The sequence below is a fragment of the Tetranychus urticae genome, chromosome 2 (genome assembly GCF_039701765.1).
Source record: "Tetranychus urticae isolate SD_2017Ah chromosome 2, NJAU_TeUrti_SD_1.0, whole genome shotgun sequence".
NCBI lineage: Eukaryota > Metazoa > Arthropoda > Arachnida > Trombidiformes > Tetranychidae > Tetranychus > Tetranychus urticae.
The window spans coordinates 6749930-6777258 of NC_142959.1; the positions used below are offsets into that span (position 1 = coordinate 6749930).

A 27329-nucleotide genomic window follows, 5' to 3' on the forward strand; every position below is an offset into this window, starting at 1 on the left:
TATAGCGAATTGTTATTTTAGTTCAAGATGATTCAGATGTTCAAAATGCTGATTAAATAATTTTACATTTAGTTTTCTTTCTTTTTGTTGTATTTTTTTAGATTAATTGATTAAATTGAATTAATTTAAAAGTAATAAGTGTTAAATACAGTAAAAAAGGTTGTAAGTGAAATGTTAGATTTTAGAAGAATACTTAAAGAATGGTGAGTCTTCGGACTCATTTTTTTCGGTTAATACTTGTCTTTTCAGCAAAGGATTTCTTTCTTTTCTTGTGATTGTTTGAGTTTTGTTTTCCAGCTCTACTTTCATTTCGTTTGTAGAGGCTGTTGATTTTGTTTTCTGGCTATACAATCGCAAAAGTAACAAGTATTGTTAAAAGAACCAAGAGAATGATGATTAGATTGGAAATACTTGTGTTATGTTCAAAAGAATTGAAGTGGTTAGTTTGTATCTCATTGATTAATCTATCATGGATAGCAATTGTACCTTGCAAAGTGCTCTGTGACTCCAAATGCATGTTTATTTTAAAACTACAGTCTTCTACAATTATAAAGCTTCCAATTGTTCTTAGAGTAGATGGATTATAAGTGAAATCAGCTACGCTAAATGAGATGTTTACTGGAATGCTAAATGGAAAATCTGGACATGGATAAGTCTTATTCAATAAGTAGATAGCTTTAGTAGGACAATAAACATAGTTTTGATGAGAGCTGAACTTGACCTGAAATAAAGAAGGCTCTGTTATGTTTGTTTTATTTGAACATAGATCATCTGACCAGAGGTCAGATTTGTCGAGATCTGTGTGCTTGTAAATACATGACATCGCCTATGAATTGATTCGAACTTCGTTAGGTCCTAGTCGAACAATGTTATCTTTTTGAGTAATGCTATTTTTCTCTGTGTTGTAAATGACTTCGGTAGGTCCTGCATAATTGATGCTACAGATTTTTGATTGATTACGGTGTATTTGTAAAAGTTTGAAAGGGTCAGCAATAAAAATAAAATCATGATTTGAAATGATTTTGGTGTAAAAATTAAAATGAACTTAACTGATTTCTTTATCGTGGAAGCAGTAATTAGGTTCAATTAACTCTATTGGACATTCATGACCGCACGGTAGCGTGATGTTCAGTATATCCAATAAACCTTTTTCCATTTCGTTTCGCAACAGTTTCTGTTCCGCCATCGGAAGAACGCTTTTAATCTAAAGAAATCTAGATGTTAAATGTGTAACTAAATGTTCACACCAACATGACCGAAACAGAAATACTCAGGTCAACAAGTATTTCTGTTTCGAGAGTCCAAATTATAGTTGTAATCATCAAATCTCGATCCTAGTGTAGTTTTTTTTATCCAATATGCAAACATTGAAAACATTGAAGGTGTGTTATGGCAATTGTGGGCTTACGCGTCGAGCCACAGAATTCCTCGATTCACATGGACAAAACAATGATGCTGATTTATGTGTATATACTGAGGTTATTCAAGTGGAGGTGTCAAATCGAGATGCAGCTAATATACAAACGATAGATTACGTTGACCCTCATGCTTCCACAATTAAAATTTATGAAAATGATTTTCTTAGTTTACGAGCGGTTCCCAGGATACCTTGTGCACTGTTATGTGCTGCGTATTTGCTATGGAGCAATATGAAATTGTGTATTTTTTCGATATATTTGACACTCAACACGGAAATCATGCCTCGTGAGAGGTTTGAAACGCTTATTACTAAACTTTTTGACATGGCAAGGAATTTGCCAGGAGCAGATATGGTGCCAATTGTCGGGGATTTCAACGCCTATCATTCCTCTTGGTCGACAGAGGATTGTTCACATGTTTATAAAAGACAAAGAGGAGATTTCGTGCTTATCAAACGTAATCAGATTGACCAGATAACCAAACCCGGAATATTTTCCTCCTTGGCTAGGCGGGAGATCACTGACAAAATAATTTTCGATCGAATGTTGACAAAAAAGTTGTGATTCTTATTTGAATAAGTGTAAAAAACAAAACAATCATGAGTTCAAAATTACATTCAAGAGCAAGCAAATGACTAACAGTGACACCATACTTACTCAGGTCTAGAAGCATTTTCTTGTTGCTTTTTGCAAAAAATAGTTCCTTCTGACGAGATACATTCTCATGATTATAACTACGGATGTTGAACATAATAAAAAATGGCTACAATTTTAGAATAAAATAGATGAGTTGATAGAAGATAAAATTAAGTAGCGAATATCCAAATGAAATTGTCAAGCAGCTTGTGCTGGTAGATAATCAGATGAAAATTTGGAAAGATTTTATTAGTGGTGGTCAGTACCTTTGGTAGCTCCTTGCAGTCCATTCGTTTTCATCCCAAGATATCGTATCGTGATAAGAGATCACCATTTGTCCATAGTGATTGAACGAACAAAACTGCGGAAGAAGGAAAACAATTCATTTACTCAAGGTTATCCATGGTTTGTTTAGCTATACCCTTAATAGGCTAAATCATATGGTAGACTTTACCTCAAATGAACTCCGAGTCCCCGGTGTTTCCCTGAGCAATCTAAACAGATCCATATTCCATATGTGACACTGACCCATTGTGGATTGAGAGCACCACATTCAAAACAACTCTAAATAGAAAGAAAATATTAATTTCAGAAACAACAAAGGAATCAGTAATTTAAAAAAAGTGATAAATATGGATCAACTTACATTATTATCATTAAATGGAGGTAGTTCCTGCAGTATCTGCCTTTTCCACGGACTAGCCATGGTTAGCCATCATATTGTTGAACCTGCACCAGTGTCACCACAATGGATAACCCTACGTCCCATACAGAGTAACAAGGATTCAACTTTTTTAACCAAATCGGCTTTACCACCACACATAAAGGTTAGAGTACCAGCATTGGCAGCAGGAACGGCACCAGCAACAGGAGTATCTAAGAAATCAACTCCAGCATCATTGCTCAATTGTAGTAGCTTTTTGGATGTATTTGGGTGAACAGTTGAACAGTCCATCAAGATGGTTCCTTTTTTTGCTTTACTGAGTAATCCATTTGATCCTGAGAAAACTTCGATCACATAAGGATCAGCAGGAACCATTGTGAACCATTGGGTGGATCACATTTTTCAGCAACTACAGCTCCTCCAGAATCAAAATGATGATTGTTTAATATCTCTAGTCTGGTTTAAAGAGAAGCTCTTTGGTCTGGTAACTATAGAAGAAGAAAGCGTATCACTCAAGTCATCAAGGACGACAATAACGTTTCCTAATCTTCCATCAGATTATAAGCTGTTCATATTTATCTACTTCTTTAGATTTAATTTTGATTATATTTCTATCATTTCTTTCTCTACCTTCATTTGTTTAAAACAGAAAGATTTTTTCCTCTCTAAAGAAATCTTGAAATGGACTAAAGATGGACTCGTTAGATTTTGTTCAAGTTTTGTTTTTTTGCATCTTTTCAGTGTTCGAAATTTTCTAAATGAAATTGATTTTTCGACGTTTGGACTTGTTTAGTTTATTTTAGCATTTTGATTCAATTCAACTCTAAGTTTATCAATTTTTTTGGTTCAATTTGTTTCTTTTCATTGAAAAGGTAAATAAGTATATGCAAAGTTGATAAACTAATTGGTAAAGTGGTTTCAATGTTCACCTCAGTAGGAGATTAATGCCTGGTAATAGTCTTGTAATGTACTGGAAATGTAAGCAGATTGAGATGCTATTTGAACAGTAAATTAATTTGCATTGATGAGACGACATTTACGACTCTTTTTTCACACTTTAACCCTTTATGCTTTACCAAAAGATAAATCTACTCAGCTTGACATCAACAAAATAGATGAACTTTTCTTCATTCAATTCATTTTACATCTTTCTTTCTTTGCCTTTTTCCCCTAATACTTTTACCCTTTTCTGCCTCTCATGATGAATCCGGTCCATTATATCGATTAGCAAATGGATCCAAGTTTCTTCAACTTAAAGTTTATCTCTACATCTTTTGTAACCAGATTTATCTAGAAAACTTTCCGGATACTCAGATGTAATAGAAGTTGAGATGAATTTAGTATCCAGAATCGAGACAATTTGGTGGATTTTTATTATACTTTGCACGCTTTGACATACATTTAAATACATGTGCCATAATTTTATCATTTGCGATTGAATTTTGTGCTTATGTTGGCTGTTTTATATTGAATACAAAGCTGAGTCAAATCAATGACAATTTGAATCACAGCTCTGCAGGATAGCATATTCAATCTCCGTTAATAGATCGAATCCAATGTGGAATGTCAATTCTAGCTAATTTCTTGATTGTTTTACTAATGTAATGAGAAATGAAATATATTTGAGTCATTTAATAATTAAAAATCGAAATGAAAGAGTATCTGACACCAAAAATAAAGAATCTTGTCATTTGAAATAAACAAAATTTTACGAAAGCTGACATTAAAAAGCAATGTTAACTTTTATCAAAAGTCCTATAGACAATTCGGTCACAGTTGCACTCTTAAGTTGAAATAATTTTTGTAATTCCGTTATTTGACCTCAGATGAAATTTGAAGGTCATTTTCTAAGAGTACAAACTTTTTCAGATGGGTTGAAGTTTGTCAAGAGTGAAAAAATTATACCGTTGGAAAGATAAACCAAACGTGATTGAAAATGTCTGCCTTAATAGCATATTGAAAATGAATAGGGCTAAAGTGAAATCTTAACATTATCCTGAACATTGGCATGAAAATCGAATGGTTAGCTTTAAAGATTTTGTTTATTATCTGAAATTCATTTAAAGATTGAACTAAAATATTTCGAGAGAAAGGTTTGAAATCGAAGCAATAGGTGTCAGCATTTGCTAGTGATTTCAACAAAAGTATTAACTTTCATCTTGTTTGAAAACGACTTGACGTATTGAGTTGGTCAAGAAGTTTTGTACGAAAATTGCGGTTGAAAATTTCAGTACTGATTAAAACTTAAATTAAAACCATTTAACAAATGATTCTAAGTAGCTCCAATTGCTTTGCATAAAGGTAAGGTAATCCAACTGATAGACTTAAGACTTTCTGCTATTTTGTGTCAAACATTTGATGCTTCACCTTGAATCAGTTTCTGTTTACAAAATAAACTTTTCACCTTTACGACAATTTGATCGAGGTTCATCAAACAAAACATAATTCATTTTGAGCAAAATTTCCATGTTTCGCTCAAAATTGATTCAAATAGATTTGTATAAAATCTCATCTTTCAAATCATTGGACCATTAACATTGGGTACAACTTTTCCAGACTAGAAATGAATTCATATTTTTGTTTCTTTTTCATTCATTTTCAAGTATTTGATGGAACAAAACAAACAAAAGAAAAGTAAAAAACTTTACTAATGAATGAAATTGAAAACTAGTTTTCATGAAACACTATTTGCATAATCTTTTTCAGGATTAAAACACTTGTTCCTCATGACAATTTAGACGGAAGAAACAATCGGAATGCAAAAGAAGAAAAATTTGCCTCAAAATTTCATTCATTAATAAATATTCCATGTGATGGAAGAAGATACATTTATTAACTTGAATCTCGACATGGTTCAATAAAGTGTTGGCAAAAGGATTGAAAACAAATTCCAAGATGCATTAAGAATCAAAAGTAAATGATGAACTTTGAAATTGAAATTTGAGTGAAAACATGAATAAAATGAACCAAAAAACTTGAGGAATAATTTGATGGGAAAAAACAACAAAAAGCATTGACCTTTTATCAACGACAAAAACTCAACAAGATTCACTTGAAACATAATTTCAACAATTAATTGCAATTTAAGAAGCTCATTAATTACAATTTTTTCATTTCACTTTGCTTCCTAATTGATGATCTTGCAAATTGTATGACTCAAAAAGAAATGATGATTTAACCATTTTCGTCAATTGTACTTGAACCATTGTCTATGCACTTTTGAATACTTTAAAATGTACATTTTGAACGTCATAAAAGGTTAATTGAGCCCAAAGACAATCATTTTTTCATCAAATGAATAGCATTTAAATTGACACTTGAAGTGTTAATGAGTAGATGAAATGACTAAGCAATCAAAACTTTTTTTTCTCTCAAAACTCATTTGCAAAAGCAGCGAACTTTTTGACTTGAGAGTAAAATGCATTTGCAGTGACATTCACTTCTACTCTTGAAAGAAATTAATTTCTCAAGAAACTGCGAAAAGTTCTGTTCGAATTTGATAATCGAAAATAGACTTGTAAATCTAATCCAATATGAACAAGTGATTTTTTGTTGAAAAGCAATGTAAATGAATATCATTCAAAATGCATGGACTTAATTTCAGATTGAACATTTTCCTTGTCAGTGTAAACTAACTTCGCGCTTGTTAGCTGACTATTTGTACAATGACTCCAATCTAAATGGCTATTGATTCTGAATAAAAGGTATTTTCATATGTAAAGTTGATCATGAATAAAGGATGATATTGATGAGCAGGAAAATAAAAAAGAAATGAATGGAAAAATAGAATAAAATTCAAAAGGATTGCAAAAGTTAACAATAAGTAAGAATGAAAAGTGAGGGAAAAACAAGTTAAAATGAATGCAACGAAAATGTTGATGATGATGAGGAAGATGATGGCAAAAATGTGTAGAGTTGGTGAGTCAGAGATGTGCTCATTTTGAGAAAATCATTTTAGCCATTTCATCATTGATTGTCTGAGCATCAACCAGAATCATCTTGAACCTTGAATCAGATTGTTTTTTCAATGTTTCCTTTCCTTTTGCCCATCAATGATATTTTCATGTAAAAACTTTATTGAATCGTTTTTGACAGATGAAATTGTTGAAACTCTTTGATTCATTTGTGATCAACTTCAATGTCTATCCAAACTTTGATTACTTCACTATCGCTGGTTCATGTTGAAAAATAAAGGGTCATTTCAAGTTTAAAATGAACTATTGTGTTGTACCAAGTAACGTCAGTGAGCCCATCAAGAGTGAAGATGATGCAGAAAGACAAACTCAGATTACACTTTACAAATTGCTTTGTCCTCCATTGATATTTGCCTGTCTCGTTTCCGTCACTCTCAATGTTGGCCTCATCATTGTGGGACGTATGGGAACACATAAGAAGTCGCCCGTTCTAATACTCTCGCTTAACCTTGCCTGTACAGATACAATTGCCTCCCTTCTTAATGCACTTGGATTTGTTTTCAACTCTTACCTTCCAGTTGTGTTTGACATTCACTTTGACACTTGTCCCTTCCTGGCTCTAGAAATTGTCCGCTGTTCCGCTTTAATATCATCAGTACTTCACCTTTTGGCATTAGCCTTTATTCATTACAAAGGAATCGTTAGACCTCTTCATTACCGGTAAGAGTTTCATGTTTTACTTGGAAATAACCATTAGTTGCAACCATTGAATAGTTTCTCAGCAATTTTGACCAGAATCACTATCGATAACGTTTAGTGATGGAAACTTTTCAAAAGCAATTGTCTTCCAAAAATAATATCAAACTATGGACAGAGTTGATCATTTTCAAACTGAAATTACTAAGAATTTTCAATCGAACTACTTCGAAAGGGAAATAGTCAATTAAATGAATTTGAAATGATAATTTCATTTCCATCAAGAAATTGACTCTTAATTTTATTCATAAACTAACCTAAATTGATAGTCATGTTAGATCAATAAAGTGGAGTATCTTTAATGAAATTTTTTCCGATTTTCATCTCAACTTCGATTGACACTTTCAACCAAATATCAGGAAAACTGAGTGAAAGCTAAATGATCAATTCTAATCATTCTTTTTGATCTCTTTGCTCTTTGATCTCTCCATTCTTACATGATAATATTATAATCACTTAGTTGAACAAGCATCATCAGCCTTGATTTACCTGTTTGTTTGGGTAAACAAAATAAAGTCAACATATTCTGATTAGAGTTAATAGTTTCACTCACTTTATTCATCTTTACCTTAGTTTATCCATTGTATTGAACACCTTGTCCATCTTCAGCATCTTCATCGAAATGGATCATCTTTTTTATCCACTAGGTACGAAACGCGAGACTTAGGTTGAGATTTGACCCATAATAGTGGCATAATATTCTTAACTCAAAATGAAAAATCTTTTTATTAGCCCGATGGAAAGGCATGAAACTTCATGTAGATGAAAAATTTAAAGCGATGAATTGAAATAAAATCATTTTTATCGCGTTGGATTTGTTTGAATTGTGATGTTAACATTCATAGTTGTAAACTACTTTCTTTTTGAACTCTTTTTACTAGAAGCTTTAGGACTGTCATAGAGAAGTTCCCAGAAATCATCTTCTTCTGTTTTCTTCGAGTTTTTCTTATTTGAACTTCCTTCGCCGAAGTTGATCAATGTTTTCTCTTCCTTGCTGATATTAATAGTCTTCGAAGCCGTTGAATTGGTGATAGATTGATTGTTACTGCTACTATTTAGTTGTTGGACATTAGGTGTAGACTTGGAAGTTGATAAGAGGCTTGATGATTCCTTCCTTCCAACACCTTCATTTCTATAATCACAGTTATCTTCTTTATAACCCTCTTGATAGCTTCCACCCTGATCTCCAGTTCCATAATCATATTGCTCTCAGAATTAGGATCACTATAGAGAGTTGATAAATCTGTCCATCCTCTTTTGGAAACATCAACTACCTGAAAAGATTAAAAAAGTTATTAATATCTAATTAAAAGCTTCGTAAAAATATAATTCACAGCCTTAGAGCCAATCGTTGTTGCTTATCAACCTTAATCAGATCGGCTTCTCGGAGGTTGAGCACTATAAACAAACCCGGAATATTTTCCTCCTTGGCTAGGCGTAAGATCACTGACAAAATAATTTTCGATCGAATGGTGACAAAAAGGTTTTGATTATTATTCGTATAAGTGTGCAAAACATAAAACAATCACTATACTTACTCAAGTCTAAGGTTCAGGTTAGAAGCATTTTCTTGTTGCTTTTTTGCAAAAAACTGTTCTTTCTGACGAGATACATTCTCATGATTATAACTACGGATGTTGAACATAATAAAAAATCGATACAATTTTAGAATAAAATAGATGAGTTGATAGAAGTTAAAATTAAGTAGCGAATATCCAAATGAAATTGTCAAGCAGTTTGTGCTGGTAGATAATCAGATGAAAATTTGGAAAGATTTCATTAGTGGTGGTCAGTACCTTTGGTAGCTACTTGCAGCCCATTCGTCTTCATCCCAAGATGACTGTTTTCCGCTATTTTTAGATGCATTGGAAGCCGAACTCGACGAGAAACTAGGAATGACTCGCGAAACATAGTCTTTTGCTGTTGAAGATTCAATGGACCAACTTTTACCAGCTGCTTCTGTGACGATCTAATGAAAAGACAGAAATTTGTAAGACTAATTGGTAATTTTAAAGTTTTGTTTCACACATACCTTATCACGATACAAAGCAGCAGCTTTTGAGTTATATCTTTCACTCAGTGGCATAGAAGGGTTCCAATCAGGTTGACTGGAAAGAAATTCCTTTGCTTTTTTATTACCACCAGCTTTCATCTTAGCCAATTCAATATCCTTCCATTTGTCCATAGTGATTGAACGAACGAAACTGCGGAAGAAGAAAAACAATTCATTTACTCAAGGTTATCCATGGTTCGTTTACCTCACCAGAAATTACCTCAAATGAACTCCGAGTCCCCGGTGTTTCCCTGAGCAATCTAAACAGATCCATATTCCATATGTGACACTGACCCATTGTGGATTGAGAGCACCACATTCAAAACAACTCTAAATAGAAAGAAAATATTAATTTCAGAAACAACAAAGGAATCAGTAATTTAAAAAAAGTGATGAATATGGATCAACTTACATTATTATCATTAGTTGGACGCAGTTCTTGAAGTATCCACCTTCTTACTTGAAAGCTAGAAAGTATCCGCTAGCATCTTCATTGAAATGGAGTGAAATGGCAAGTCAAGTCTTTTTTATCCACTAGGTACGAAAGTGCATAATGTATTTGGAACAGACTCATATTACTATTAATATGATTCTTACTACTTTTTACCTTTGCTTTGCCTTCCACATCTAATCAATTCTCATGTGAATATACCCATGAATATACTCATTATTTCCATTCACAATTGTTGATTCATTCAGCTCAAGATTTTCATTCTCATTTCTTAGCTTCTAAGGAGAAAAAAATAGCTAAATAGATTCAAAGTAAAAACGTCACAATTCAATTACTGTTACAAAAACTAAATGTCATACAAATGCTGTAATTAATCAACTAAAAGTTGCAATCAAAATGTGATACTCTTTTAAAGAATTAACAAGCAGAGTGTTTTTGTATCAAATATCGCTTGTAATACAACTTTGTTGTAACCTAACCTAACCTGACCTGCCCTAACTTAGCATTACCAAATATTTAAACATTTAAAGTCACCGAAACAGGCAGCTAATTTCGCTATATTGGTCTTCGACAAGGCCTGATGTACCGATAGCTACCAATGAAATCTCGATATCGATTTACGATTCATGAGATTCCCTCGCAATAAACATTTACCATTCACCACAACCTTTAAAGGCTTTGGTGAATTAAATTTCGAGATATTTGGTAATGTTAGGTTAACTTAGGCCACAACAAAGTTGTACTACAAGCTAACATTTATAATAGTAAAATCATCTGATACAAAAATAGTAGTTCATTTCTTTCGAAAAGTCAAGGTCATTGGATGGACAATCAACTGTCACAAGAATAATGCAAAAAATTGTAATTTGATCTTCAACAATGTTTGCTCAAGATTGATCAAATTGTTTTAAGGTAACTCAGTTACCGTTTTAACCGCAAAATTCAAACGACACTTGATTCCTTTACCATAAGACTTGCTTGAACCTAAAGCTAATTCAGCATATTTTCATGTTAGACTTTTCTTGAGCTGCATCGAGTCTTATATATTTTGTTTTATTCATGGTTCAATGTGCTGACTATGATTAATAAACAATTGAAACGCCCAGTAATATTAAACTCTGACATTTTACCGACCTGAATAAAGAGTGATTTAGATTCGTTTGCTGAGCATCAGTTGAACCGTGAAATTTTCATCATTAGTAGTAAACATGTAATCAATTGGCTGGTAAAAAAGTAAGCAGAAAGCTTTTAAGGCAGAGATGATTATATTGAATTGTGATTATCGCTATCAATAACAAGTTCCGATTTATTCAATTGACATGAGGCAAGCAATAAATAGATATTGATAGAGTAAAATTTCAACCTTCTTTTAACTCAATGTTTTTCCTCTGACGGTGTTTCACGCTTAATTCATTTCGTTTCATCAAGAAAAATTGAGAACTAAAATATTTTCATCTTTTTTCTACCTTCCATGTTACATGTTGAAACTTTTTTTCCTCGTTTTTCCTCTCAACTCTATCTTTGTAAATATTCATGTCCATGAGATGGTAACAGGTTGATGAGTAAAATTTCATTTCAAATCCAGGTCGATTCAGATAAACAAAACATTAATAACATGAAAACAACACAGTAAAAGCACTTTTTACTCACTTAATACTTGTTCAATTGAATAAACAAAACGAGAAAAAAAGATCAAAAAACTAAATTCATTATTCATCAAGATTCGTGGATATTTTCATCATTCACATGATTAACTTGTTAACATTATCATCATGTTGGGTGAAGAAGAAGAAGAAAAAATCTCGATGGAATTGTCAAAATTTTTCCTTTTCACTCCAATTATCATCATTACCATCATGTTCATCATCACCATACTCATCGCTACAATCATTACCTTAACCGTTTCAATTTTTAAACACTTGAAATTCAACTTGATAATGTTCAAGTTCAAGGTTAGACAGGAAATTAAACTTTTTTTTTGTTTTCCAAACGAAAAACAAAATTCATAATTTTATTATGATATTTTTAATCTTATTACGTTCTTGCATAATTAATCAGGTTATAGTTTGTTGTTTGTAAAGATATGAATAACTGTTGGAGTAGAGTTGATTATTAGATTGATTTATCGAAAAAATCGACGAAATGCATCGAGAGTGACCTAAATGAGATCTATCAATCGATGAGAAAATGAAATATCTGAAATGGAAAATTGCCAATCTCTGTGTTGAAGAAAATTCTTGGTGAAATATGCGCACCTAGAGCACCAATTAGGCCCAGTCTTCAGTTTAGGGTAGCTTCAAAACTCTCTGAGCTATCAATGTAGCTTACGAACTTGAACATCAAAAGCACTTGTCTGGATACTTTCTCGACTCTGTCGCTTTAATCGAAGTCACTATGATTTCGTAAATTTTCAAATAACCTTTTTTGAATAGCTCACAGCATTAAAAGAGGCTTCATGAAACTTATGGATTTATTAGAATTGAAAGAAATGATATTAAATGAAGGAATTGTGTTTTATTTTTTTGTGATTCTCTTTTCTGTTTTTTACAGAAAAACTATTATTTTGCACATCTATTTCAATTAAAGTTGTATGCATGGAAAATTGAAAATGAAAATAATTTATTTCAATAAAAAGTAATAATTGAAAATGAACTGAACAATAAATGAAAATTCAAATTAATTTTTGTTCAATGTGTTAAATCATTTACATTTCGACAAATCAATCGAGTCATCGTGAAGCCGCTAGAAACCTCTGTCCTCTGAATATTCTTCTTCAGTTTTATTTTCGGAGACCAAGAAAATTGTTGGAATTACTGGGGCTGAAGATTTCTAGTGTCGATTGCCTCAAAATGACCTTGTGAAGCGTAATTATCCAAAATTCCCACCATACAAGCCTAAGTCACTGGATCGATTGAAGGTTCACTCGAGGTCTCATCATATGGTAACACAGATTGACATATTGACATACAGTCTCCACAGAATTTACAAAAAATTTTCTACGAATGTCGATTATGCAGCTACATCTGATAGTGTCGATTATTTTTTATTGAGATGATGATGGATTTGCCATTTCGAACTGAGGAGAACAAAGCTGGGATGGGACTCTATCATCTTGTGAAATTTCTGTCCACTGTACAAAAAATTCTATTGCTTTCTATGAAGAAGTTCGATACTTCGATTTTTAGTTTGTTTGTTAGGGATCGTGGGAGAATAGAATAAAAATGGAATGTTTTATTTTATTTTATGCCCATTTTCAAGTCTTGCGGGTGTTTAAATTTTATTTAAACACCAATAGATAAAGGTTCAAATCTTCAAAAGCTCAATTTTATTGTTTCGCTTGGAGCACAAGAAGCTTCAATTTTCAAGAGATTTATTCAAATTTTAGAGCGGAAATGAAATTATAATCAATTCTTTGGGAATTTAAAACTTTAAATTCGTTCGATTTCCGACCCTTTTTCGTCTGACTCTACAAGATTCCCTAATCGAGTAATTGACGCATAAATGAATCACTACTCGTTATGAAATACTTCAGCATTGTTAGTCCAAAAGAGCTCATGATACAATGGGAAACAACGATTTCAACTTAACAATTAAACGAAATTTAAACTTGTCTTTTGATGTTCATCTTTCACACGTTAGTCACTAAACAAACTGTTTCCCGCGAATAAAAAATTTATTAGCTACTTTGATCATGAATTATCAATGAATGCTGAGAGTAAACAGTTTAACGCAACAAATAGTAATTTAAAATGGTAAAAGGCTTCATCATGCAGTTCAATATATTCAGAGTAGGATATAATCAACTGTGACGTATTTCATTCAATAGTAATCAACGTTTATTGTCAAAGATTAATTGTAATTCATGTCATTTAGTTTCATCACTATCCATAAATTTTATATTTCGTGAGTTGGTGTTGCCTTTAATTTATGTAGTCAAGTAACTCTCATGTGTGTGCTTTTAAATACTCAATAAAAGGTGGTTCCAGTATTGATGAACTAATAATAAGCATCAACTACAGCAATGACAAGTAGCAAAGTATTACTAATAATAAACTGTAGTTTGTTCATCAAACCAATAATAGCCTAAGAATCTTAAGAGTCTAAGCATGACGTATTTTCAGTTAAAACTGGAAATTCGTATTCGAAACGAATGTATTAATTGAAAACATGTGGGAAATTTCATGCAAATGGTCTTCAATTTGCTTAAGTTCATCAGCTCAAACTAGTTAACCCACAAGAGTGTAATAGAATTGATCAAATTGTCATTCGAAATTTGCTTTTTTTCAATGAAAAATTGGCTTGTTTCTGTGTTAAAAAGACCAATGATTTGAGCTCTTCCTATCGATTCTCAGGCATTTTGAGTAGTCACGATGCTATCTTTTTGCGATGTAACTTGCTCTTAAGCTTATACAAGTTTCAATCTTGACTTGCCTCTGATTAACATCTTGAATATTATCTGAATATAATATCTGTACTTTAATGTAATCGGAAATGAAAAGGTAATAATAAATGTCGTTAACAGGTTTTGGGCAACAGTTATTGTATGATAAAGTCAAAGTTGAATTGAAAGTGAAAAATCAATATACAGCAAGTGTTAATTCATTGTTTATCATTAAGGTAACTTTTCCTTTTCTGGTTCAACTATCAAGTTGACTTAAGTTTGGCGATTAAGTCAACCAAAAAAAGCTACTTTGACTATTGTAATTACCATTATTATCATTATCATTTCAACCCATTTTCACAGATGAATGCAATAAACAGACGCATCAAGTCTCATCAATCTTGATAATATTGACTCAATATTGTGATCAACGGCAAGAAATGGACATTTCTCACCTTATAAATTACATTCCCAGTTGATCCCGTCTTATCAACTTACAATAACTAATCACTCCCAGACATGATAATAGCTACAAATAATTGCATGATAATCATGGGCAACAATGTTTGAATAAATGTCTATATTTTTAACCCGTAAATTATCAAAGCTCAAATACTCTCCTTATAATTGCAGTCATTAACTCAGGTTAATCATCAGCTCTAATTGCCTTAATTATCACCACTTGCTTCATCATTTAATTAGATTATCAATTATTTCATTTTCTTAGAAATTCATAGCCAATTATCTTTGATAGAACAATTAAAATCTGATTCAACTTTTACCTCTATTCATCACTTCCATACGATAATTACTCAAACACAGTCTATTTAAATTGCTATTAATCGCTATTGGCAATTAGTCCCATCGAACACATGAATGAGTATTTGAATATTAATAGTTATAAAGTTACTAATACTTGGTAATGTGAATTCATTTTGAAGTTTCAAGTCTTTTCGTAACTTTAAATTCATTTCCAGTTGTCTAATGATTCGACTTGATGTAACTTGATTTCGGAGCTTTTAAATCAAGAGATTTGACCAACAAAAGTATCATTTTAAGCTGTCAACTGTATCATTTTAAAACCATCTTTACTTAATCAGACGCAATTAAGTTGATTCAATAGACTTTGGAGATTTTTGCCTTGAAGCCTTTTCTTGATCATTGCTTTCCATCCTTTTATTAACATTACAAGACAAGTTTTCAATTTTCAATCACAATTGTCTCAACCCACGCATTGGAAGGAATTAGCAAAGCTGTTAAAGGATTAAACTCGCAAATGTCATTTGTTGATTAAAAGCAATGATGAATTGAAACATTGTTTTACCAAAAGTTTCCTACGCAGCAAAAGTGAATCAAATTATTCCAAAAAAAGATCATTTTTCTCATCAAAATTGTCCATTCAAAAAGAACAACAAAAATCATTTGGAATAATTAAAGTAAATTGTCGAATTAACTTAAATTTGAATAAAATGTGAAATAAATGAGTTGCAGATGCATTAAACATTAAACATTTTCTGGTTACAAGTCCTGGTTAACCAGAAACTCAAGTTGGCATTCAACAATTACAAATGATTGGATTGAGTGTCTCGACCCTTTGGTCAACTTTTTGAGTTCGATTAGAGTTCAAATGTAAATTCCTGATCTAAATTGAAATTATGATCTGATGAAGAATCAACTTGACTATGCAAGTGGAATACATTTGGTTCAATAAAACTCTTCGTGTTTCCAATCATAAACCTTGTTGATTAAATGATGTTGAATGTTTAATAAAATGGAAATGGGAAGCTGAAAGGAAACTTTCTTGTCTAATCAATCTAATTGGTTTGCAGTTCATTAAAGTTAATTGGATTGTCAATTACAACTAGAGATGAACATTATTGGAAATCAATTTAAAAAGATCGAGAAACAATTTTATTTTCTGATTGTATTTCAATTTAATCGGGTTCAATTGTATCTCATGGCTTTCCAGGCTCAATACTTGTTAACTTGGCTAATCAAATGTTCAATGAGTTGTGAATGGAAACCACAGCAAGAAGGTGAAATGTACAAAGTAAAATTGATATAACATGGAAACGTTACTTCGAAAGGAAAGGGTGAAATGAATGGAAAAATTGATCAACTGTAAATAAACTGGAAAAGTAAATTTAAAATTTGCTAATCAATTGAATAAACAGATTGTAATATGAGCAATGAAATTATATTCAAGGAATGATTATTGAAGTGAAACTGTTCATTTTTCAATTGATATTGAGCTCTAAGTTTGGAAGCAACAGCAATTTTCTCAATCGATTCCTGTGTAAACAGTTGATAAGTCAATTGTTAGACCATTTAATTTTGTTCACTGAAATATTGGACATTTGTTTGCTCACAATGCAATATTAATCAGATCAATATTGATCAAAGACTGTCCATGTTGAACCATTGTGTTAACAAGACAGAAACTGGATTATTTATGATTGTTGAGCCAGTTTTATGGGAAACTCAAAGTTGTCACATTGCAACCGACCAACGTTATTAGAAGCTCATGTCATTTTTTGTCAGTTTTATTTTACGATTCATAGATTTTGACTGAAACTTGCTAATATCATTTGGTCATGCATTGTCATTGTGGTTTTTACCAGTTGCTGGTCATGATTATTTTATCCAGCATCGTTGGTTTGGTTATGTATTAGGGTGTTCGATAATGTGTTGACCTCAATAAGAAAAATAAATTATTTTTTCAAACTAAAGAGTTAAATCACTTCCTTGGGAAGTATATAGAGGCCATCTAAAAGGATTTTTAAAAATTCCGTCGGCATGCCTATTTTTTGGCTTCTCTCTGAAAAGTATCTAAATTTAAGCCTTTTTCTCTTTTATCGATGCAATAACGCGTTCTGTGCGTTGTTTATGAAGTTTTAAAGTGTTATATTAATCATCAGGGCTACATTAGTTGAATTGGAAAGTGACATCGCATGATCGTAAATTTTTCCCGAAATTTTTCTATTCAACGTCTTCACCTTCATCAAACTCCTTTGCTTGCTAAACACAAATCTTAATGGATACATCTTATAAGAAGATTTCACAGGATAAAATCGCGCATTAAAGACTGAAAAATTTTATGATTTCAAAGGCCAGATAATGAGGAATTTTTAGCATTAGAAATTTCTCACGGTAAATTTGTCATTGTGTTTTTGCGGTCACTCAAAAAGAAATTACCGATTTTAAGTAACGCATCCGCAAAATGACCATAAACGGCTGGCCTTTAGGTAAAGTTGGACTTTTTTTACCTCATTTAATACCTGAATGCTTGGAGATTTCGCATGTTTGCACAATAAGCCGATCCTTAATACAGGAAGGTCATATTTGACCTTTGAGTTACTAGTATTCAGCCGTAAATCGATTTCAAAACGCAATTTGACCTGATAACTCGACTAAATGTTGATCGATGCTGACCAAACTCGGTAAATATTTGTTTTTAAGTACGGAGAATCATATCAAAATGTTAATTTTTACCAGAATTCAGAGAAAATACCTCAGGTCAAAGCATTATCGAACACCCTAATATTAAAAATTGAAATCATTAAATTACAATTTTCAAAGGTTGAAAGATTTCAATTCTAAGTGTAGACTCGAATCTCGATCATTTTGCATTATCGTTGTGACAAGAAGTTAGAAACATTTTTATTCGTCTTTTATTGATCGACACTTGTTGAGTTGTGTGTATAGAAGCCAGAAACAATCATCATTTGGTCGGTTGGGTTGAGTTAGTTTAGGTTAAAGTTTTTTGTATGCTTCAGTGTTTGACGCTAACTTTGACTTTTCTTGCAAGGCTAATGGTTAGAGTCCTGAGGTTATGCCATCCACTCAACCAGAGGTCTCAAGTTAGGTTAGCTGTGAGCAGCTGAGGTCGTAACAGAATCGAGTGACTTGGTGAACAGACGAGCTTAATTAACGGTGATTATCGGTTAATAGACTAGCATTGTTACCTTCTAGTGTCGTACAAGACTTGACAAACTACGACCTAAGCTGTTCACAGCTAACCTAACTTGGGACCTCTGGGTGAGTCGGATGGCATAACCTCAGGACTCTAACCATTAGCCTTGCAAGCTTTGTCAAGTTTTGTCTGACACTGGATGGTAAAAATGTTGGTCTATTAAGCGATGATCACCCTTAATTAAGACACTTGTCTGTTCACTAAGCCACTCGATTCTGTTACAATTTACAAAACTTTTTCTTTCAGTATCATGAGTCAGTCAAGATTTTGAAGAACCTCATGTTACTCAAGGTGCTGTCGAATTGAATCTGCTTTTTCCAATAATTTCTGTTCTTCCGACTTTTCATTTCCATAACTTATACAGACCATTTTGCAATCACAAATAATATTTTCAACTTATTTGCTATTCAGAAATACTTTTTCAATATGAACTTATTCAGAGTTGATATGTTGTCAATTTTCCCTGCAGTCTTTATTGTTAATGGTTTTCTCGATCGGGAATTTCTTTTTCATTTTGTTTTGTCTTTTTTTTTATTCAAATCAATAGCTAACGATTTGAAATGATTTATTAAAGAAAAAATATTAAGAAGCTTTCAATAAGTGCATTTCTCAATAGTACATTTGTCCTGAAAGGGAATGGAAAAATTGTATCAATAACTTGAAAAATGTTGAACCAAAAATACATTTGAACGAAATGATTTATCAATGAAAATATATTCCACGATTTCTGTCATGGTGATAGAGAATAGCCTAATATCAGATAACAATATGTGTATATTGATGAGTATCATGTTTAGGTTATCATGTCATCTCATTGAGTAATATGTTATTGATTGAAATGTCAAATGATCACGACTGTGATAACAATACATGGACAAGTTAATCGTTTGAGAAGCAATAACAAGAAATCTCAACATTTGCAACCTTCGTTCACAATAAGATGAAACAATGTATTCAACTTCAAAGCAATATACTCAATCCAAACAGAACCATTAGAGAATCAACTATCGAACTTGGATGAACCTAAAATTGAAAAAATGACAGTTCCATCATAGATTCAATTCCAACAATAATCCGATATCAACTTCACCAAAACCTCAACTTTCATCGAACAAAATCACCGAGAATTCATTTCATAACTCTCATAAAATTCATGATTATTTCCTTCACCAACTTGAATCTGAATTTCAAAGTTCGACCGAATCCTTCCGGAAAAGAAACGAAATGACCATTATGCTCAACTCGAAGCTGATATTATCAACATTGTCGAGTAAACAGAAAGTTTTGTAAAAATTTTCATCATTAAACTAAGCTTTCAACTCATTTTGAATGATAAATTGTTTTACATTCAAAGTCTATCATCAAGATTAAGACTGAAATATCAAGTTGTCAAGACTCAACTTTTATCACTTTTATTGAATCCTTTTGGTCAATCTACATAATCAGTCGAATCATTATGTTGAAGACTTTTCATGCTTCGAGTTTTTATTCAATTACTTAACAAAAGCGAATGAAAATTTTCTTGAAAATTCAATTTTTCAGCTTTTCTAAGTGATAATTTGATCAACTCAACTTTGAAACAATTTAGGGAAAAAAATTGACAAGAAAAAGTAAAACTTGCATTTTTAATAACCAATGAAAGTTTATTCAAGTTAAATGCATTTCCAAAAGGAAAAAGATAAAGAGTTTGAAGCTGGGAGTTTTTTCACTCCCAGTTATAATTCCGACCAAATAAGCCATTGTCATTGAATAACATGTCAACAGAAGAGAGTAATTTAAATTGATGATTTCTTAAAAGATAATTAATTGTAATTATCTTTTTACTTTTCTCTCTTTTCTGAATTTCTAATCTTATTAAATCTCTGTCCAACCTGAACATTAAGATGAGAAACATTTACACTCATTTACATTCTTAACATTTACAATTTAGTTAATTATTATTAAACAATTTTTTTTCCTTCTTTTGGTTTACATTAAAAATGTTCATTATAATTGTTCAACATTACATTAAAGTAATACAATCTGAAAAGCCTCAAGAGTTTTGTTTATCTCAACAAGTTTTCAACTGCAACTTTTTTCTTGTCCAAATCACAATTACATTTTCCCATTCATTTACATTTATATTTATATATTTTAATCATTCTCATGTTTACTGCTTTTGAGTTTATTGTTGAATTTAAATGGTTAATATGAAGCAAAGCAATCAACAAAAAGTATTCACTTGAATGCTATCAATTTACTCGAAAAAAAAGTCCAGGAATATTGAGATATTCATTTGGGTCTCTTTTATGATTCTATTACATGGTTTCTGGAATTAATTGTGAGGGGAAAGTTGGTGAGTCAAGTGATGATTTTTGTTTGATTAAATGAAAACTGTTGACATAATTAGTTGACACTTGTAGATGAGCATTTAATTGGTCAAATTGAATATCAACAAGTAAACAGATCATTTAGTCATGTAAATAATTAAATTGTCTGACATTTACCTTTCATTATTTACATTCAACTGGAAAAGTTGGAAATTATTTATGAAATTTTCAGGAAAACTGCAAAGTCAATTTCACTTTGTACAAACATTGAAAAATGTTTTCTTTTTCTTGACGATTCAAAACCATGTTTAGAGTCATTTGATAATCCTTTTCAAATGTTAATTTCAATCTTGAGGAAGTGACTTAATCGCGTTGTCAACTTCATCACACAATTTAATGGACAAAATTTTATTCATTTATCGATTTCTAAATACACTAACAGAAACGAGCAACAATGAAGAGTCAAGAATTTATCCAGAAAACCTTTCATTGAATTACATTAGCAATAAAATCCATTAACTTGTCTGCTTCTAATAATTTTCTTTGAGCTGTTTATCCTAAACCTGCTGAAACAAATGCTAAAATAAGCTAGCTCAGATCAAAGCTGTTGGAAACTTCAGAATGCCATTGAACAACAATTCAAAAGTGTACATACAATGATTTCGATATCAATTGTTAATTCAGCAATAAATCCAGTAAAAAAGTTACAAATAAGTTTGAAAATTGTCCAAATCTTCTAATTACGTAGTACAATTTGTTTGGAAGTTTAGCAAGTCAGTCTTTTGGGTAGCTTCATACTTACAAAACCAAAATTACTTTAAGTCTTCATCAGAGAAATTGAAAACTAAAAAACTGTCTTATAAGCATCGAGCTATTTCACTTTATTATTGTGACATTTGCTGTTTAAAGCGATCGACAACAATTAAACAGATGAGTAGAAGTTTGTTCAGTCTGAATCAATAAATGTATTAATAACAGTAATATTGAAGCAAATCTTGATCTAGATAATCATTCAAAGCTACCTTTTTATTCAAAATTTGCAAGTCCCAATTGAACATTTAAAGGAATAAGAATAAATTGCAGGTAAAATTTGGTTTTATTGTTGTTACTTCCAGTATTACTGTTGTTAGTATTCAGTTGCATTCAATTTTCTGGGTTTACATTCTGGATTTAGGTTAAGTAGCTTAAGTTGGGTTGGATTATGATGACTATTCAACCATGATTATCAACTTGATACACACCGAAATGGACCAGGAAAGGGAAAGGGTTGCACCTGAAAAGGAGCATCTGCAAAATCGCCTGTTTTTCCTATTCTTTCTAATGCAAATTTGCTCTCAATCAAAATTTCATGCTAATTACGAATAGCTAATTTGTTCTTGTTTATACCTCTTACATTGAGAAATATTTTACAATGAAGAGTTTTGTTTCATTATAATATGTAACAAATTAGTAAGAACACTTGAAAAATGAAATAATCAAAAATCTTATTTGAAGACGATCTACAAAGATACATTTCTCTCAAAGATTGCAGCTTTAGTTCGCTTCCATTAAGCATTTAAACTTTTTATTTATCATTTGAAATAACTAAAGACACAACTAAAGAATCGCTTCGATCTCACAATCAATTTAACCTTACTTGCATTTGTTATGACCACCCTCAGCAACCAAAGTCTAACCTATTAACCTTTTATCCAAAGGTTTTGCCTTTTTCATCATATTTGGCGATTTTTAGACTCAAAATCTTCACCAAATTACTTTGTATGCTCACTTTCATGGATTATGATTAGAATTGGTTGGTTTTCGATCTCTTTTGATTTGAAAAAAAGGAAATAAAATCTTTCGTTCGATACAGTTTTCTTCATTTTTCATTCTGTTTGGCTATTTTCTGGGGAGTGATTACATTTAAAAAGTCTGTTTTATGGAAATGTTTCAACAGGCGATTTCCCTATTCATTTGTAGATCATTCTTAACATTAATCTTATAATTACATTAAATTACAATGAAAGGTTTGTATTTGCTGAGTAACAATTATAACCAATCGTCATCTCTTCCCACTCAAGATTTAACCTTTGTTTTTCATTGGAGTCTCTGTGTCTCGACAATTGATTATGATTGATTCAAGGTTTAATTGTGATCATAAGCTTATTTACTGGTTAAATTACAATGTACAAGTTGTACTGTTAATTTAAATGAAACTGATTGTTGACTAACAATTGTAACAACAACAATAATAATAAAATAAAAGTCTGTTTTGCTCCGCTGAGATTTATCATTATCAGACAGAAGTTCAGAGTAAATCATTGAAAATGCAGGAAAATTCTTGTTTCTCATTTTGTTTTGTTTCTTTTTTCCATGTTCATCAGATAAACTTCTTAACATGTACATTTTGATTGATTTTCATTAGCAATGAACAAGGTAAATCAAGGTAAGAAATGGAGTAAAAAAAGGGATTCAAATAAAAGCGAAGCTTCTTTTGCTTTCAACATTTTTGTTTGTTGCTTGAAAAGCAAATGAAAAATAATAAAAAAAATAAGACTCGCTCAGTAATTGAACAATTTAAATTGTTGAAAGCTCATTTTGAATCCAATTTTTAATGATTTTAAACATTCAGTCAATTTTGCTTGCTTTAAAGCACTTTTATTCAGGATTTTCCTTCAATTATAATGGATTTGTTTCTGGTTAAACAGCATCAATTGAAATGAAAATTTAGCTTTTTCAAGCTACAAGATAAATCAAATTACTAGGCATTCAGTTTATTGATTTTGTTTAACCTGTTTATCAGGTTAGAGCAGTTTAATTTAATCAGTGTTATTTTGGTGCATCAATTGTTTGTTAAATTGTTCAATACGAAATGACACATTTAATGATCAGTTTGATTGGTTGAAAAGGTTCAAAACTCAATCAACAATTTAACAGGAAAAAATGGAATAAAAATATTCCTTTTTCTTGTTTGTTTGCTTTTATGATATTTTTGCCTTCCAATACGATTATTTGCTTACTCTGGATGTTATATCAAATTTCATGATATCAAGGTTATCAAAATATTTTATAACATTTTTCTGTTGGTTCAGGCAAAAGGTTTTGCAGCCTTTATACACTAAATTTGGTATTATTAGATTCAATACAAGTTAATATCAACTTTAGTTTACATTTTTATTTTCATTTCCATGCATCCTTTTTGACTCGTCATCGACATCATAATCATCTTCTTGTTTGTTGTCTTAATTTTATATCAATTTGTGTTCATCAGTAAATCCAGTGAGGATAAGGTTTGTTTGTATTGAAAGGTTTGATCATTAGGGTTGTATCAATCATCATTAGTGGCCTTACGTACAAAAAGATTCATTCAATTTGGGAATAAATTAAATTGTTTACTCAACTTGTTTGCTAGCCATTGATTAATTGGTAGCAATCGAAGTAAATTTTTAAAAAATAAGATTCCATGTGTCAACTGGTATAACTCTCTGTCTTTACATGTTAGTTTGTTCTGGTTATATTCTGGTTATTTTCTGGTAATGTAAAGATGTAAAAAACTGATAAATTAAACGTTTATATTCATATTTGTAAGTTTGTCAGTGAGAAAAATTGTCTATCTTAAGGTTTATCGAGATAGTCTCATAAGGTTAAAGGCTACTCAACGGTTATGATTGTCTTAACCCAAATCTTTAAAAACTGGTTAAATTATGTTAAAATATCATCGCAATTAAAAACTATTGAAATTTTAAACTCAATAAAGAAAATTTGAATTTTATTCAGAAAATAATTTACATTTTTTATGATATCGATATGATTTTTATTTTATAAATATTTAAATTCGCTAAAAAACAGTTTTCTTATTAGAATAGCACTCAAACCATCAGAGTTAGAGAATTTTTTTACCAACAATTTTTATCGACAAATAACAAATTTCACCTCTCTGATTCTTACTGTCACTCGAAGCGTCAGGTTTAACTAGAAATCGAACTGATCTGTTGCACAGGAAAAAGAAAATTTTATCTCTCAAAAAAGTGCATTTTCTGCTTGACAATCAAAAGTCTCATGAGCGAAATGAGTTTCATGTAAAAATCTGCTAACATAATTGAACAAAAGGCGATCGAAGTTACAACTTTTAATTCGATTTTCTCAAAAACTGTCAATCGGAAAACTTTTCATAGCACTAATGGACACAGTTTTAAACTACTACAAACACACTTAGTCTCAACTCTTCGCAAGTCAAATGTTTTGTCCATAGTCCAAAGTAAATATATTGAAATATGACCTAAAATTTAACAACAGTCTTATCCAGAAAAAAACACTCAAACGCTATTTTATGCGCATTTGATATGCCACATAAATGCGATATGATCAAAAATCAATTCTCAATCAGGTTTTAAACATTTTTCACTTGATTACTGGGAGGCTTGGGAATGCTTTTTCAACCCTGTTCAGTTTTTTAACCACTTTTGTTTGTCTATTGAATGGTTTCACTTTTCCTATCTAATGTTTTGTTTTAATGTTTAACTTATTTTATTGTAATTGTCTTTTTATTGTTTCAGTGTTCGGGCATTTTTCTCACACCATGTAACACGAAGTATTCATTCAATCAGTGCTATTTGCTGGGGCATTCCTTTAACAGCATTTACAATCTACTTTTATTCAATTCCATGTCAAGGTGAGTTGACCATTTTCATTTTGCTTATTCATTGTGCCAACCTTTTACCCAATCGAGTAAATTTGATTTTCCTTTTCTACTTCTGTTAATATAATTGTATCAACCACTCGTTCACCTTTTATTTACCATTTACTGATTCAAGTATTTATTTTTCCACCTATTTTTGATAAAAAAACAGGTTTTCGCTCAATAAATTGTGATTATGATTTTCTAGCATCCAAGCGTTATCGCCTGTTTATATTGTCCTTTTTCGCGATTCCATTGGTGTTGATGTTTTTCCTTTACACCCGAATATTTAAAATAATCCGACAAAATCAACAAATGAGATGCCAGTCCAGACATGGATGTGTCTCGGAATCGTCATTTCCCAAAGCGGCAGCCATGTTGATACAAAATGGCTCCAAAAGCACGCCATCATCTAAACATGTCCTCATCTTCCGTCAATGCCCTAAACCAACTGAATCATCTACTTCGTCAATATCTTCATCAACTCCAATCACATTTGATCCTCAATCTCAATCAGTGGAGACCTCAATTGATCCTGCAGATAAAGTTAATTACATTAGAGTTAAATCGATTGAAACTGTAAATTCATTACCACCAAGTCAACCAGTAAAACATTCAACATCTCCACTGATTCAATCAAATGGATCAACTCTTATTCAATCGAAAGAGTCTCTCAATAAATTGATCACAATGGATGAAAATGTTTCAAATGAAGTACCAATTGGACGTCAGTCAATCAACAGCAAGAAGCACAATGACAGCACCAACCAACCTCACCACAAAATATTGTCAAAAGTAAAAGACAACAGATTAACGACAGTCGGTCCAACCAGGACAAACACCAAAGCTTTGATTACCAGTTTACTGATACTTGGAACTTATCTTCTCTGTTGGGTTCCTGCCGTTACTTTTCTGGTTTTAACCTGCCAAGATGGCTGTCCATTCTCAATATTTGCTATACCCAGAAAAATAGTGATCATAATAAGTTCAATATGTAACCTTTTGGTAATAATGAAAGCCATAGTCGATCCATTCATTTACATATTTCGCATTCGTGAAGTTAAACTAGCGATAAGAAAAATATTCAATCCCAACCAACGTAATGATGGAAGTCATTGCAACCGTTCAACCATTACTGGTTCAACTAGTGGAGGATCAACCGCCAACAGTACTAACCGAAGCTTTGCCCGAGAAAGGTTAAACTGAGGCTAAGGCCATCGGATGACATTAACTTTTTATTTCAATACAAGCCAAAAATATATTTATTTAAACATGTTCAAGATGAGCTTTGACTGTTGACCATTTGATACTGTAAATTTGCCAAATACCTAAATAACCAGTTTGGGTTTGCGTGTGTTTACCTTTAAATATGATCTTATTGTAACACAGACTAAGCATTACAAAAATGTACAGCTTTACTCTCATGTTTTCATTCCTACCCATTGTACTGTTAACCTAAAAGGTGAAACCCATTCCCACCCAATATCATTTTTTAGGTTCAACTTCCATCCATTGTCAAGATTATCATCATTAACCTAATGTATTGTTCTCAATTGTCTTCGAGGATGCCAATTATCACCAAAGATAAAAAAAGGTTTTCATTTCATCTGTTAATTTTTACCCTTCATATCGTCATTTAAAAAATGATTAAACACTAAACTCAAAAATAATTGTAATAATGATAACCCTAGACTTAACCCTTGTTATTCATAATAACTTGCCATTACCTTTACAATCTCAGCTTATTATAAACATTCATCTGTTGACTATTTATTTTCAGCTCATTTTTCCAGATTTTCATTTTCACTTTACCTGAAAATCATTTTTTTCATCCAATTCAGGCTTTTCCATTTCTTTTGAATACAATAAAAATGGTTGAATTGAACATTAACTCAACCTGGCATTATAATTGTCTCTCATTCAATCTTAACCCAAAATTCAACTTGAAAAAGTCAAACCCAAAATTAAAATCTGACTGTCTTGGGTTTTTAAATTGTTGGCGGTTATAAAGCAAGAAATAATGATGAGTTTAAGATCGTTTGATTGGAAATGTTATCTGATTATGGTGAAGAGTTTGTATGATGGCTGAAAATAGAGTGTTGCTTGATTAAGGTTGG

The 27329-nt window shown here is 31.5% G+C and overlaps 3 protein-coding genes across 5 annotated transcripts; 1 reads left to right on the top strand and 2 right to left on the bottom strand.

The window, feature by feature from the left end:
- Window positions 1-1992: 1992 nt before the first annotated feature.
- On the bottom strand, window positions 1993-3280 carry LOC149093767 (ADP-ribosylation factor GTPase-activating protein 1-like). Of its 3 annotated transcripts, XR_016198661.1 has the most exons (4): window positions 2701-3280; window positions 2509-2618; window positions 2321-2415; window positions 1993-2181 (listed from the first exon to the last, which is right to left on the bottom strand). XR_016198661.1 is itself a non-coding variant. In XM_089267485.1 (3 exons), the coding sequence occupies exons 1-3, from the start codon at window positions 2758-2760 to the stop codon at window positions 2382-2384; spliced, it is 204 nt and encodes a 67-aa protein (XP_089123611.1). In that variant the 5' UTR covers window positions 2761-3280; the 3' UTR covers window positions 2159-2381. The 3 variants fall into 3 exon arrangements, 1 of the variants encoding a protein (XP_089123611.1); XM_089267485.1 differs by having other exon boundaries at window positions 2159-2415; XR_016198660.1 differs by having other exon boundaries at window positions 2170-2415; window positions 2701-3147.
- Window positions 3281-6686: 3406 nt separating this feature from the next.
- On the top strand, window positions 6687-27112 carry LOC149093768 (uncharacterized). Its single transcript, XM_089267484.1, has 3 exons — window positions 6687-7352; window positions 25091-25206; window positions 25385-27112. The coding sequence occupies exons 1-3, from the start codon at window positions 6931-6933 to the stop codon at window positions 26416-26418; spliced, it is 1572 nt and encodes a 523-aa protein (XP_089123610.1). The 5' UTR covers window positions 6687-6930; the 3' UTR covers window positions 26419-27112.
- Window positions 8203-12624, bottom strand: LOC107368502 (uncharacterized). The gene is made up of 8 exons (XM_089268289.1): window positions 12601-12624; window positions 9854-9922; window positions 9662-9771; window positions 9421-9592; window positions 9185-9357; window positions 8927-9016; window positions 8799-8814; window positions 8203-8594 (listed from the first exon to the last, which is right to left on the bottom strand). The coding sequence occupies exons 1-8, from the start codon at window positions 12622-12624 to the stop codon at window positions 8241-8243; spliced, it is 1008 nt and encodes a 335-aa protein (XP_089124415.1). The 3' UTR covers window positions 8203-8240.
- Window positions 27113-27329: the final 217 nt, after the last annotated feature.

Bases quoted from the DNA above. Each gene is read 5' to 3' on its own strand.
- LOC149093767 (XM_089267485.1), bottom strand. From the start codon at position 2,760: ATGGCTAGTCCGTGGAAAAGGCAGATACTGCAGGAACTACCTCCATTT. The intron at 2,619-2,700 runs GTAAGTTGATCC...CTTTCTATTTAG, and splicing joins CTCCATTTAATGATAATAAT to AGTTGTTTTGAATGTGGTGC. The intron at 2,416-2,508 runs GTAAAGTCTACC...CTTCTTCCGCAG, and splicing joins GGACTCGGAGTTCATTTGAG to TTTTGTTCGTTCAATCACTA.
- LOC149093768 (XM_089267484.1), top strand. From the start codon at position 6,931: ATGAACTATTGTGTTGTACCAAGTAACGTCAGTGAGCCCATCAAGAGT. The intron at 7,353-25,090 runs GTAAGAGTTTCA...TTATTGTTTCAG, and splicing joins GTTAGACCTCTTCATTACCG to TGTTCGGGCATTTTTCTCAC. The intron at 25,207-25,384 runs GTGAGTTGACCA...ATAAAAAAACAG, and splicing joins TTATTCAATTCCATGTCAAG to GTTTTCGCTCAATAAATTGT.
- LOC107368502 (XM_089268289.1), bottom strand. From the start codon at position 12,624: ATGACTCGATTGATTTGTCGAAAT. The intron at 9,923-12,600 runs GTAAATGATTTA...TGAAGATGCTAG, and splicing joins CTCGATTGATTTGTCGAAAT to CGGATACTTTCTAGCTTTCA. The intron at 9,017-9,184 runs GTACTGACCACC...CAACATCCGTAG, and splicing joins GCTGCAAGTAGCTACCAAAG to TTATAATCATGAGAATGTAT.